The sequence below is a fragment of the Diabrotica virgifera genome, chromosome 6, assembly GCF_917563875.1.
Source record: "Diabrotica virgifera virgifera chromosome 6, PGI_DIABVI_V3a".
NCBI lineage: Eukaryota > Metazoa > Arthropoda > Insecta > Coleoptera > Chrysomelidae > Diabrotica > Diabrotica virgifera.
This window is the reverse complement of record NC_065448.1, coordinates 60,350,820-60,365,637: the sequence shown is the minus strand read 5'-3', so window position 1 is coordinate 60,365,637 and position 14,818 is coordinate 60,350,820. Positions and strand designations below refer to the sequence as shown.

At 32.2% G+C, this 14,818-nt stretch overlaps 1 protein-coding gene across 1 annotated transcript in view; it reads left to right on the top strand.

The window, feature by feature from the left end:
* Positions 1–14,180, top strand: part of LOC114333709 (protein spaetzle 5) — a 28,392-nt gene extending 14,212 nt beyond the window's left edge. The window contains exons 2-3 of the mRNA XM_028283656.2: positions 5,499–5,803; positions 13,928–14,180. Coding sequence (XP_028139457.1) covers positions 5,499–5,803; positions 13,928–14,102 — 480 coding nt within the window. The 3' untranslated portion in view covers positions 14,103–14,180. The remainder of the gene's footprint in view (positions 1–5,498; positions 5,804–13,927) is intronic.
* Positions 14,181–14,818: the final 638 nt, after the last annotated feature.

Below are 14,818 nucleotides of genomic sequence, written 5' to 3'. Positions count from 1 at the left end.
CCGATCGTCAAGTGAAACCTCTGTGCAGCCCATGTGAATTTGTCGTTTACATCCATCGCACTGAAATTTTCGATCGTTGGCAGGTATCGGTTTTAAACAATTCCCACAAGTAGGTGACGTAGGCATTGTAAAGTTTTTACTGTGAATATGCTGATAAGGTTTACGAATATGATAAAATGTACTCACAAAAACTGTTCCAAAAGGCACTTTAGATTGCAAATTTTACACTGACTAATTAGCACTTTTTGTAGAGTTTATTGCACTTAATAGGATAGTTTATGTCTAATGAATTAATAATTAGTATGTTATACAAAATCAAACGATTTGTTCGGAGCTACGAAGTACGTGGCGATTGACTTGCCAGTAGCCAAATTAAGCTATATGCTACAAATAAGTTGTGCACAACTTATTTGTAGCATTTTGTAACTTGTTACCTTTGACCTGAAGATGCTCTACAAATTTTAGAGAGCGAAACCGGTCGTCGGAAGTTATAATAAAGATTGAGAGTAAGTCTGACTTTTACTTCATTCTTGTCCTTTACTTGAGATCGTTAGTCCAACGAGTAGGGGTCTTTCCTTACTTCTTTTGTCTAATCTCGGTTTCCACTCAAGTAATCTGTTTGTCCACCTTTCATCACTTATTCGGGCGACGTGTCTGGCACAGTTCCCTTTTGGTGTGACAATTCGGGAAATTACATCGATAACTCCTGTTCTTCGTCTTAAGTCTTCATTTCTAACTCGGTCATAAAGCGATATACTCAGCATTGATCTTTCCATTTTCCCCTGAGCTATTTGCAGCGTTTAAGAAGTTGTAGCTGTCAATGTCAATGTTTCGGCACCATAGGTCATCACAGGTTGCACACCTTGGTCAAATATTTTACGTTTTAAAGAAATTAGTATATCGCGTTTAAATATGTATTTGAGTTTTCCATAGGTTGCCCATGATAGGTTTGTTCTACTCTGTAGTTCGCATGTTTAGTTGTCTCTTGCGATCTTTATTTCGCGTCGAAAGTATGCGTATTTTTCCACCAGCTCTAATTCATTGTCCCAAATATTGGTATTTCCGCTAGGTGCTAGGTTTGTCATGAATTTTGTATTGGATATGTTTATTTTAAGACCCACACCGGCACACACTAACTAAAGTTCGGCACACACTAACTGAAGAAATCGGTTTGGGAAATTTTAAAACTGACCCGTGTTGAGCTGCCCCCCCCCCCCACTTGCAAAAATTAAAAAACAAATAGCCCTGATTTATGAGCTTTCATATTCCGCAAATTAAAAATTTTGAGCTCGTTTCACTGAGCAGGAATTTTCAGCCCCCCCTTACTACTTAAAAATAGGAATATTGAATTTATTTTTGCGGCAGAATTACGAGCTATTTATGAGGTCCTGAAATGATATAGTTTCGATTTTTGAACTCATCCCCTTCACCCCCAAACAACCCTTTAATTGATTTAACTTAAGAGAAAAACGCTGAGAAACTTAAAATATATCGTATTGCGGATATAAATCATATAGCTTATATAATCTAAGAATAAACTATTAAATCACGTGCATTTCCATTATTGGTCTACAACCTCTTCGCAAGAAAACTACCCCATCTTCCCGGTTTAAGAGAGAGTTGTACTTAATATGCATTAAATTAATTATTTGGCGACTACATATCATTTAATAATTTATAAGCTCCCAAATACACGCATTTAGATCAGTAAATTGCAATTAATTTTGTATAGTGCACTCACTGAAGGTAAAAATCAACGATTACCTTTAATTTTGGTGAACCTTCATCGATTTTCACGAGAATTGGTCAGTGGTTAGAGGATACCTCAAGAAACAAAGGTGACATGGTACTACCTTGCACCTTTCCCCGAGGGTGGATAGAGCCCTTTCTTGGGGGTGAAAATTATTTTATAAAAAATAAGTGCACAAATCAATAAAAGGACAAATTATAAGCAAATCTTTTTATTTAAAGTTATTAAAATAAGTCAATACTGTTTAAGTTATTAAAGATCAAAGATTTTAATTATTCGTGAAAAAAAAAATTATGTTTTGAAGCGGTTCTTCGTAAATCACTGAAAAACTGTAAGTTTGTACCAAAAAGTTTATAGTAGTTTAATTCGTATAATATAAAGAATAAACTCTTAAATCACGCGCATTTCGATTATTGAGCTACAACCCCTTCGCAAGAAAACCATCCCATATTCCCGGCTTAAGAGAGAGTTGTACTTAAAATAATTTAAATTAATTATTTGGCGACTACATATCGTTTAATAATTTATGAGCTCGCAAAACATAGGTATCTCAATTATTGAATTGCAATGTTCTTTCAATAGTGCAGTCACTGAAGGTAAAAATCAACTATAACCTTCGATTTCGGTAAATCTCCATTCATTTTCACGAAAATTGGTAAGCGGGTAGATGATACCTTAAGAAACAAAATTAACAATAATCAATTGCGGTTTTAGCCTGGGGTATATATCACCCCTTCTTGAGGGTGAAAATTACTTTATTAAAAATAACCCCACAAATCGAGAAAGGGACAAATTCTAAGCAAAATTTGTTATATAACGTTATTAAAATAAATCAAGACTTTTTGAGTTATTAAAGATCAAATATTTAAATTTTTGTGAAAGAAAATGCATGCTTTAAAGCGATTTTTCATAAATAACTCAAAAACTGTAAGTTTTTACAAAAAAGTTTTCATCATTAAAATTGAAGCTAATAAAAAATATATTAAATTGCTTACTTGAAATACCCTTTAATGTCAATTTATAGTAAGTTAAAGGTAACTAAATGTATATTTTTTTCTGCGGCTATTCAAATTTAAGTATTCAAGCTTAATAACGGGAAAGAGATGCATTTTATAACATTTATTAATACTTGCCAAAGTACTTAGAAATACCTATCAAATGAGCTTCAGAAAAATATGATAGCATCAAAATTTATACTCCAAAAATTTTTCCAAAAAAATTAATTTTTTTTGAATAATTCTGTTACTGTTTATGATATCAGGCACATTCAACCATTTGAAAGGTGATTTCAAGAGCTATAAAACTGTATTACATTTAATCTTTCAAATACTTTATTTCTTTAGGATAATAGGTTAAAGGGCTCCAGTTACATTGTTCTCAAAATAAAATTTAGGCTTAAACGTTTCTATCTTCGTTATTTTGATTCATACAGAAACCAAAAGAAAAGTAAAATCTTTGCTAATTAAAAAAAACTCAAATTTCGTTATCTATAATTTTTTACGTTTATCGAGTATTGTTAGTTGGAGTTATTATTTTAAATATGATTTAAGAAAATCAAAATTTTTCAAATTTTCGTAAATTATTTGCTTTTGATAATAACTCCAACAATACCCGATACACGTAAAAAATGATAGATAACGAAATTTGAGTTTTTTTGAGAACAATGTAACTGGAGCCCTTTAACCTATTATCCTAAAAAATTAAGTATTTGAAAGATTTAATTTAATACAGTTTTATAGCTCTTGAAATTACCTTTCAAATAGTTGGATATGCTTGATATCATAAAAATTAACAGAGTTATTCAAAAAAAAAATAATACCATTTTTTTGGAAATTTTTTTGGAGTGCTTTCATCTTTTTCTGGAGCTCATTTGATAGGTATTTCTAAGTAATTTAACAAGTATTTAGTAATTGTAATAAAATGCATGTCTTTCCCGTTATTTAAGCTTGAATCCTTAGATTTGAATAGTCGCGGAAAAAAATATATATTTAATTACCTATAACTTATTTTAAATTAATATTAAAGGATTTTTCATTAGTATAACATTAGCTTCAATTTTAGTGATGAAAACTTATTTATAAAAACTTACAGTTATTGAGTTATTTATGAAAAATCGCTTTAAAGCATGCATTTTCTTTCACAAAAATTAAAATATTTTATCTTTAATATCTCAAAAAGTATTGATTTATTTTATAACATTATATAACAAATTTTGCTTAGAATTTGTCCCTCTCTCGATTTGTGGGGTTATTTTTAATAAAGTAATTTTCACCCTCGAGAAGGGGTGACATATACCCCAGGCTAAAACCGTAAGTTGTTATTGTTAATTTTGTTTCTTCAGGTATCCTCTATCCGCTCACCAATTTTCGTGAAAATGAATGGAGATTTACCGAAATCGAAGGTCATAGTTGATTTTTACCTTCAGTGACTGCATTATAGAAAGAAAATTGCAATTCAATAATTGAGATGTGTATATTTTGCGACCTCATAAATTATTAAACGATACGTAGTCGCCAAATAATTAATTTAAATTATTTTAAGTACAACTCTCTCTTAAGCCGGGAATATGGGATGGTTTTCTTGGGAAGGGGTTGTAGCTCAATAATCAAAATGCGCGTGATTTAAGAGTATATTTTTAGAATATAAGCTATACGAGTTAAACTACTATTAACTTTTAAAAACTACTATTGACTTTGTAAAAACTTACAGTTTTTCAGTGATTTACGAAAAACCGCTTCAAAACATGCATTTTTTTCACGAATAATTAAAATCTTTGATCTTTAATAACTTAAAAAGTATTGACTTATTTTAATAACTTTATATAACAAATCTTGCTTATAACTTGTCCTTTTATTGATTTGTGTAGTTATTTTTTATAAAATAATTTTCACTCCCAGAAGGGGCAGTATCCACCCTCAGGGTAAAGGCGCAAGGTGGTATCATATCACCATTGATTCTTGGGGTATCCTCTAACCACTGACCAATTTTCGTGAAAATCGATGAAGGTTCACCGAAATTGAAGATAATCGTTGATTTTTACCTTCAGTGACTGCACTATACAAAATAAATTGTAATTAACTGATCTAAATGCGCGGAATTTGGGAGCTCATAAGTTGCTAAGTGATATGCAGTCGCCAAATAATTAATTTAATGCATTTTAAGTACACCTCTCTCTTAAGCCGGGAAAATGGGGTGGTTTTCTTGCGAAGGGGTTGTAGCTCAATAATCGAAATGCACGTGATTTAATAGTTTATTCTTAGAATATACCTATAAGCTATAGGAATTATATCCGCAATACAATATATTCTAAGTTTTCTCAGCATTTTTCTGTTAAGTTAAATCAATTAAAGGGTTTTTTGGGGGTGAAGGGGATGAGCTCAAAAATCGAAACTATATCATTTCAAGAGCTCAATATTCCTATTTTTAAGTAGTGGGACTAACTAAAATACACAGGAACACTAAAATATTAAATTCCTGCTCAGTGAAACGAGCTCAAAATTTTTAATTTGCGGAATGTGAAAGCTCATAAATAGCTCATAAATCAGGGCTATTTATTTTTTAGTTTTTGCAAGTGGAAGGGGCATCTCAACACGGGTTTAAAACTGTTTGTTAGTAGAATTCGCCGCTTTTGGGAGGTGCCCACTTTTAACAGGTGGCCTTTGATACAGGTTTTACTATATTAATATAGTGTGTAAATCAATGTGTTTTTTACATCATGTTTTTATCTTATACTTTTATTATATTTCAGCTAGCCGACGAAGGATGCGAAGAGCGAATTGGTAGTATTTGTTATAAAGATAGTACCTATCCAACACACGAGATTCACACAGTTTATGAGAGTCTGGGTACAAAGTTGATTTCGGCATTTGGTCGTCCTCTACCTCAAACTCGAGTAATTGAAGAACCAGAACCTTTCCAGTCTTGCAGACTGTGTGAAACGGAACAAAATATAAAGATCGTACCTCTCAGTATAATAGGTGACAATAACGAACGAATGTATGTTATGTCTACAAAAAATTATCCAAGGCCAGTACTTGAAATAAGCACGTGCAGGTAACTAATTAATATTATGTTTTTTAAATAGTTCCCGAAATTCAAATTAAATTAAAGTTTACATTTTAAATTGGTGCATTTGCTTTTACGAGTTGGTATATTATGTCTTAGGTACAGTACCTACTGCTAAAGAATCAGTAGGGTTCATTCATTCATTCACTAAGCATTACAATCCCTAGTAGGCCAATCAAGTTAGGTTTTTACTTGACATTACGGAAAAGACGAGGTGTGACGGTTGAAATGTATAAATAGTACGGGATATTACAAAGAGACTACCATCTCGGGATTCATCAATTTTTTAGTGGAACAGTTTTTAAATAAACAATCAAAACGTCAAACTTAGTTTTTTGCTCATAACTTAAAAACTTGTTTATTTAGAGATTTGACGTCCACAGGTAACTTTTTCAGACAAAAAAAGATACATCGAATGAGATACGCTAAATGAAAATCGGTTAATCAACAAAGAAGTTATTGCAAAACGGACGACACAATCGCTGTTTTTAAATATTGTTAATAACAATTTTATTGTTTATTAAAATATGTTTAAATATACCTAAACCTGAGGGCATTATGGTGTGTAAATGGTTTGCAAAAAATGGTTCAGATCTAATAAATAATTTTTGCGAAATTGAATTTGTTTATAAAATTTTTTGAAAAACGAGCTAATTTCTGAGGCTGGTCCAGGTAACTTGGCTAAATGTATCTCAATAATACGGGGCTCATTTCCTTCGTTAAGATGTATACTAACAGCCTATTAAAAAAAAAGTAAAAAAAATTACACGTATGTAGATACACAAAATGATTTGTTAATAAATAGCAGTTTTTAAGCTTATAAACAGTTACAATAATTTCGTAGAAATTAGATCAAATTAAATGGCAATAAAAAATACGGAAAGCTGCTTAAAATACAAAACTTCAAAAAAAATTTTTAGGTCCCACGACCCTTGGGGTCTGAGATGGTCCCCTTTTTTGAAAAAATCACTGTTACGTTAATTAACAACACTAAGAGCTGAAATTAACCAATCTTTTATAAAAAAAGTCAATGTTTTCAACAAAGTTTTTAGCAAGAAAAAATTTTAAAAATTGTTTAAAAAGGGGTGTTATAAACAAAGAGCATTTTGCGTTCCGACTAAAGTAAAAAATAGCGGGCGTAGTCGACTGACTGACTCGTGGGCACGGCTGGCTAGCGCCAACAACCCCTAAAACTACGTTATACTGACCACAAAAATCAACTTTAAGTTGAATGACAAATTTTGGCCATTTCTTATGTTTTCGAGGTCACTGAATCCGAATATGGAGTATATTTTTTTCTAGAATTAGTGAAACATGTTCAAAAATCAAATTTTGTGCAAAAATGCGAAAAATAAATTTTGATGATTTTTCAATTTTACCTCGCTGTATTTTTGGTCGCTCTATTTCCTTTTAAAAATTTTACTGTGTCATCTTTGAAGCATTTAGATAACAATGAGATTTGTCCAAAATGATTAAACTCATTAAAAGAGAAGTTGTTAATTTTTAAACATTTTGTCGTCAGATTTCGTTAGTTTCATGTTTACTTAAAAAAGTTAAGTGACAAACTTTTTAGTTTATAATTTTTACTAAGACAGCAATAAAACATGATTCATTAAGAAGTTTTTAAAAAAAAAATTAATTCAAAATATGCATTAGGAAAAATGTTATATGACTTTATAGACGAGCGGCACACTCCAAAAAAAGCTTATTCCTCGAGATACTTACCACGGTGTGGTGAATGGCTAATTTTAGTCATACTTTATATTTTTGATGGTACTGAAAACGAAAATTAGGGTTGTTTTGAAATTTGCGTGGGGGAACATTGTCAAAATTGCAATTTAACCCTAAAAATAAAAAAAAATAAAATCACTTTTTTTGCGTTTCACTCGCTACAACTCAGTTCCATTTTAATATTTTTTTCTGAAATTTTTATAGTATATATTTCTCAACTTTCTGAAGTACAAAGAACAAAATGTTTTATAAAAAAAAAAAAAATGGTGTCACTTTTAATTTTAAGAAAAACGTGATTTTATTCTTTTTTTTTATTTTTAGGGTAAAATTGCGATTTTGAAAATGTTTCCCCATCTAAAATTCAAAATAATTCCATTTTCGTTTTCAGCACCATCAAAAATATAAAGTAAGACCAAAATTAGCCATTTACCAACCGTGGTTAGTATCTCGAGAAATGAGCGTTTTTTTTGGGGGAGTGCCACTTGTCTATAAGGTCGCGTAACTTTTTTCCTGTTGCATATTTTGTCTTAAAATTTTCCAGAAAACTTCTTCATGGCCTATGTTTTAATGCTGCGTTGATTAAAATTATAAACTAAACAGTTTGTCACCCAAATTTTATAATTAAACATGAAACTAACGAAATCTCACAAAAATTGTTTAAACAATTTTCCGACCGCGGTACCTCTTGGTGCCCCTGGATTTGTTATAAGGAACTTTTCTTTTTAGTAAGTTTGTCCAAAAATACGAATCGCAATAATTAACCTAACGGGGTCGACGATACAGCCTGGACTACACACGGATTCAAAATAGAGCGCCCGGAAAAAATGGCCTATACTTAATGGCCTATACTATAAGTTTACTAATTTATTTTATCTATGGTACCACATTAAAATAATAACATTTATCTTATTTTCACTGCAAAATTATCCAAAAAATGCAACTAAAGGGATGTATAAAACTTTTTTGAAGTGGCCTTTTTATTGTTATTTTTTAAATTCATTTATTTAAAATATAATTCTACTAAATAAATGTGCAACAGGATCATATTCATAAAATTAAAGTTTTTACCAAAATATATACCGGTATAATATTAAGCTTCAAATCCGGTATACTGTCAATGTTAAAAATGAGCTGTAACGGTGTAGCGAATGGTAGTGTGCGAATTTCTGCTCATTCGGTTACGCCCACTATTTTTTTACTTTAGTCGGACCGCAAAATACTCTTCGTTTATAACACTCCTGTTTAAACAATTTTTAACATTTTTTCTTGCTAAAAACTTTGTTAAAAACATTGACTTTTCTTATAAAAGATTCGTTAATTTCAGCTCTTAGTGTTTTTAATTAACGTAACAGTGATTTTTTCAAAAAAGGGGACCATCTCAAACCCCAAGGGTCGTAGGACCTAAAAATTTTTTTTAGAAGTTGTGTATTTTAATCAGCTTTCCGTATTTTTATGGCCATTTAATTTGATTTAATTTCTACGAAATTATTGTAATTGTTTATAAGCTTAAAAACTGCTATTTATTAACAAATAATTTTGTGTACCTACATGTAATTTTTTTTTAATTTTTCTTTCATAGGCTGTTAGTATACGTCTTAGCGATGGAAATGAGCCCCGGATTATTGAGATACATTTAGCTAAATTAACTGGACCAGCCTCAGAAATTGACTCGTTTTTCAATAAATTTTATAAACAAATTAAATTTTGCAAAAACCGTTTAACAGATCTGGACCATTTTTTTGCACCGCATTCAGACACCATAATGCCCTTTAGTTTAGGTATATTTAAACATATTTTAATAAACAAAAAAATTGTTATTAACAATATTCAAAAACAGCGATTTTGTCGTTTGTTTTGCAATAATTTTTTTGTTTATTAACCGATTTTTATGTAACGTATCTCATTCGATGTATCTTTTTTTTCTGAAAAAGGTACCTGTGGAAGTCAAATCTCTAAATAAACAAGTTTTTAAGTTATGAGCACAAAACTAAGTTTGACGTTTTGATTGTTTATTTAAAAATTGTTCCACTAAAAAATTGATGAATCCCAAGATGGTAGCCCTTTTGTGATATCTCATACTACACATTTCAACTGTCAAACCTCGTCTTTTCCCTTATGTCGGAAAACGGCTTATTTTTTACTAACTTGATTGATCTATAGGGATTGATCCCTCACCTTGGGTGAGGCGAATTACTCCTCTGTCATTTTATAGCTTGCTGTGTGTCTTTGCTGTTGTCGTGACTCTTTCCCATTTCTTCCTGTCCTTGCACTCTTATGTCTTCTTCTACATCTTCTTTTGGGTCTTCCCCTACACCGAGGCCATAGTGGTGTCCAGTTAGTTATCTTTCTCAACATATCTGATTGTGGGCGTCTCTGTGTATGTCATATCCATTCTAAGCGAAGCGATTTTATGTATCTCTCTTATTTTTTGTATTATATATTTTCTCTCTTTAACACTTCTTCAATTGCGGCATTTGTTTTTATTCGTATTTCTCCCTCTCTTGCTCTTGATACATTGTGGCCCAGTATTGTTCTCATTATTTTTCTTTCAACTTTCAGAAGACTATCCCCTTCTTTCTTGTTAATCGTTGATGCTTCCATCCGATATGTAACAACAAGTCTTACTAAGGTCTTATATAGGTTCATCTTGGTTTTCTTACTAAGGTCTTGCTTCTCAGCAGATTTCTATTCATTCCATCTGTTTTTTTTTACATTTCAGAATTCTTGCCTCTGTTCTCTCTTTTCCGGATTTCCCTATTGTTGCTCTCAAGTAGCTAAAGGTAAATCCAGTTTGAAATTTATGATTCTGTGTTATTAGATATTTGTGATTTGTTGTGTCGTCCTTCCCTATCGTCATGTATTTTGTTTTGTGCTGGTTTATCTGTGGCCCTATTCTCTTCACTTCCCTATCTAATTTTTCAACTGTTTTTACAAGTTAAAAAATCCACAAGGAAAGAAAATTTTTCCTGTAGTTGGCTGTATACCATCAATCACAAAAATTGGAATAAATCCTTTGTAAAAGGTATACAATTTTATTAAAATCCCTAAAGGGCTACATCAGAACAAAACGTTTTCGATTTTATTACAAAATCATCATCAGTGTAAGACACTCTGGATGCTAGCTGAGCCACCAAGGAAATATCGGGGTAATAACCCTTACGGCAACTCAACTTGAGTTGCCGTAAAGTCATCGAAATGTAATCAACTCAATTTTTTGTATCCCACATGTTGGGAAGTTAAATACCTTACCATAGGGCATTATTCCTGTTGACATTTGCCCATCACAAGGCATTTTATGTAAATATGCATCTATAAAGCATGCATTTTATATTTGAAGGGTTATTACCCCGATATTTCTTTGGTGGCTCAGCTAGCATCCAGGCTGTCTTATACTGATGATGATTTTGTAATAAAATCGAAAACGTTTTGTTCTGATGTAGCCCTTTAGGGATTTTAATAAAATTTTATACTTGTTACAAAGGATTTATTCCAATTTTTGTTTTTATAAGTGTCATCTTGGACTTCACTATGGTGACTAGATCATCTACATATCCTACTAGTTGAAGTTGATCTGTAATAATGTTTTTGTTTGCAGAGTTTGTCCTCCTTACTATTACTTCCAACATCAGGTCAAATATTATCGGTGAGATAGTCGCCTTGTTTCACGCCTGTGTTTATATTGATTTCGTTAGAAGTTATTCCGTTGAAACTGACCTTTGTTGTGATGTTCTTCAGGCTCACGATTAAGCATATGCCTTAATTTTTCAGGGACTCTAAGATTTTCTTACCGCTCCATCATTTTCGTTGGATTAATTCTGTCAAAAGCGCTTTTAAAATCTATTAATATTAGAAGTATTTCTCTGATGTATTCTCTCGATTTTTAAATTATTTGCTACACTGTATGTATGGAATTAATTGTCGATCTTCCCGGTCTGAACTCGTTTTGGTATAATTATTGCACTCCTTTCGATCTCCTTTTTTATATATATAAGTAATATTATACCTCTGTTCCAATCGTCTAATATTCTGTTTTGTGTCCATTTTTGTTGTATTAGCTGGTTTATTTCTTTATTTAATTCTCTTCCTCCCTATTTTAATAGTTCCCCTGCTATTTCATCTTCTCCTGCTGCTTTTCCGTTTCGGAGGTTTTTAATTTCTTTTTGTACTTCTTCTTCTGTGGGAATTTCTACTTAGTCTTTATCTTGTATTATTGGTCTTACTTCTTCATCGCGGTGTGCTTCCTCCGTAGTGAATTACATTTTTTCATAATATTCTTCCCATATTATGCTGATCTGTTTGTCTTCAAACACGGTTTTGAGTCTTTCGTTTTTTAGTCCACTTCTTATTATGCTGGGTGTATTTTTTGTTGCTCTGACTTTTTTGTAAAATTGTTCTATTTTATGATTTTTTCTATCTTTTTCAATATCCTCCAGCTTTTCATTTAACCAGTCATTTTTTTTCTTATTTGTTGCGTTGGCTTTGCTTCTCGCTATTTTGTATTCTTCCCTATTTTGTTCTGACTGGTTGTTAATCCATGTCATTCTAACTTAGTTTTTTAGAGTTCTGTCTGTTTCGAAGTCTTAATCGTACCAGTTTTTATTTTTTGTTGTTAATTTTTCTTTCCTATTAGTTCGTTTGTTCTTTAATTTATTTTGCTTTTTAATTCTTGGCATCTTTCGTTTATATTTATGGGTTGACTAGTGAGGTTGGTTATATTTTCATTCATCTGTTGTTTAAATGTTTCTCTTGTTATAGCAAATTTTCTGTACTCTCTCTATGGGTGTATTGTTTACGGTAATTTGGGCGTTTATGTTGGTGTTTTTACTAATGATCATTATTTTTGTTTTCTTACAACTTAGTTTTAGGCCTTATTCGTTACATGCTTCTACAACATTATCCATGATCCTTTGGAGCCCCCTCGCACTATCTGCCAGCAATACTGTATCGTCTGCATATCCAATATTATTTATAAGTTGTCCATTTACTGCAATACCATCTTCTAATTCGTCCAAGGCCTCTCTTAAGATGTTTTAAGAGTATATGTTAAATAATGCTGGTGACAGTATGCACCCCTGTCTAACTTCTTTTTCGACTGTGAAGATTTCGGACAGTTCATTTTCGAATCGAACTGTTGCTTTTTGTTGGAGATATAAGTTTGAGACGAGTCTTATATCCTTACCAGCGGGTCCTGATGTTTTAGCATATCGATTAGTTTTTCATGTGGGACTTTATCAAATGCCTTCTCGAAATCTATGAAACATGCATACACATCGCAGTTGACATCCCTGGCTCTCTGTATTAAAACTTGCAAGATAAAAAGTGCTTCCCTCGTTCCGAGTCCTGCTCTGAATCCAAATTTAATTTCACTCAGCTCTTCTTCTAATTTGGTGTATATGTGCGAGTAAATGATAGTAAGGAGTACTTTAAGTACATGGCAAACATGGTAAACATTAATAAAATTAATTTTTCAAGTTAAATTGTGGCTTATTTCCAAATTAGAATTCTTAGAATTATTTTCTTTGTATTTGAATATTTAAATTTACTTAAAAAAATATAAGTCGCCTCGAATATATTTTTTGCAATAACAATTTTTTCCTTTGTAGCCATTTTTGGGGTAAGTGAGCGCTACCCCCTAGACAGGCCTGCATTTTTGTGTTAGGCTCTTATGGAAGAGTTCTCTGAAAAATTTTCAGATTGCCTCAAATACCTGCTCAAAAATGTCTACCAGCTCTCGAACTATACATTGTGTTAAAATTAATACTGACACAAAATGTTATAGGCGTGGATCCCGAGTACCAAAAAAGTTGATTAATAGCAAGCTAAAAATTTGTTAATAGCTTAACGGTGTCTAGTCGGACACAATTTGATGTATGGAAACACTGGAACAGGAGAAGTTTTAATTGTCAAACAGGTTAAAAATTTGAAACGGCAGACTACGAAAACGTCCCATGTATTTTGTCGGACAGAACTTCCAATTGATTTGTTACCCTTTCATTAAACTCTCATGCAAAAATCAGACTGGTATTTTTCACCAACTAGGCATTTTAATAAGTCCGACACGCAGAACATGTCAAATGACGTGAATTATGTTGGTGATAATGAATAGCAGTCTGATTTTTTAATGAGAGTATAATGAAAGGGTAACAAATCAATTGGAAGTTCTGTCCGACTAAATACATGGGACTTTTCGTAGTCTGAGGTTCCAAATTTTTAACCTGTTTCACAATTAAAACTTCCCGTACATCAAAGTTTGTCCGACTAGACACTGTTAAACTATTAACAAATTTTCAGCTTGAAATTAATCAACTTTTTTTGGTATGCGGGATCCAAGCCTATTACAGTTTGAAAATTAACCGAATCTCATATTGACCTTTTTTTTAGCAAAGAGGCCAAATGTCGTCTCGAGGAACTTCAGAATGATTTTGAAACGATTTGCGAGCAGAAGATAACGCACATTAACTTGCTGGTATACAATTCAACATCAAAAGAATTTCAAGGACAAAGAGTACCTTATCCTAGCTCCTGCGAGTGTGAAGTGCGGGGACAGGGGCTCTGAAGAGGAACCACATAGATAACTAAGTTTTTTGAGAGTTAGTTGTATAAGTTTGTGTAATATATGTTTACCTTTTTTAAACTATTCTTTTCAATAACAACTTAAATTTTTATTAATTTATTTAGGGCGTGGCGCCGTCTATACTACTGTTATGTGGATCGAAAAGTTTGAGACTATGTCAACGAGTACAAAGCCAGAATAAAACGGGCAGGATCGGAGATAAGACTAGCACCCTAACAAGCAAAAAAAGAAAAACGTATATTGCTCATTCGGAAGATAAGGGGCACAACTCAAAAAATGCATAAATCGAGTTATCTTGTTTCTCTCTCTTCAATCCTGACCCCACGGAGGGAGTACCTATAGTCGTCGAAGTGATGTCGTGTATTGTCCGTCTCCAAAGATCTCTGTCTCTGGTCATTTCCTTAACTCATGCATAGGTCTTCTGCATATTCCTGTAATTTGATCGGTCCATGTTGTTGGGGATCTTCGTCGTGATCTTCGGCCTTACACCTTTCCTTGTACAATGAGTCTTTCCATGTTTTCTGTGTTTGCTCTCATAACATGTCCAAAGTATTTTAATTGTTGGAGATGGACTTTACTGGAGAGTCGTTGGCTAACTTTTGGCTTTCTTAAAATTGAATTATTTGTCCTATGGTCAGTAAAAGAAATTCGTAGCATTCGTCTCCAACAGAACATTTCAGCGGCCTCTATCTTTCTTC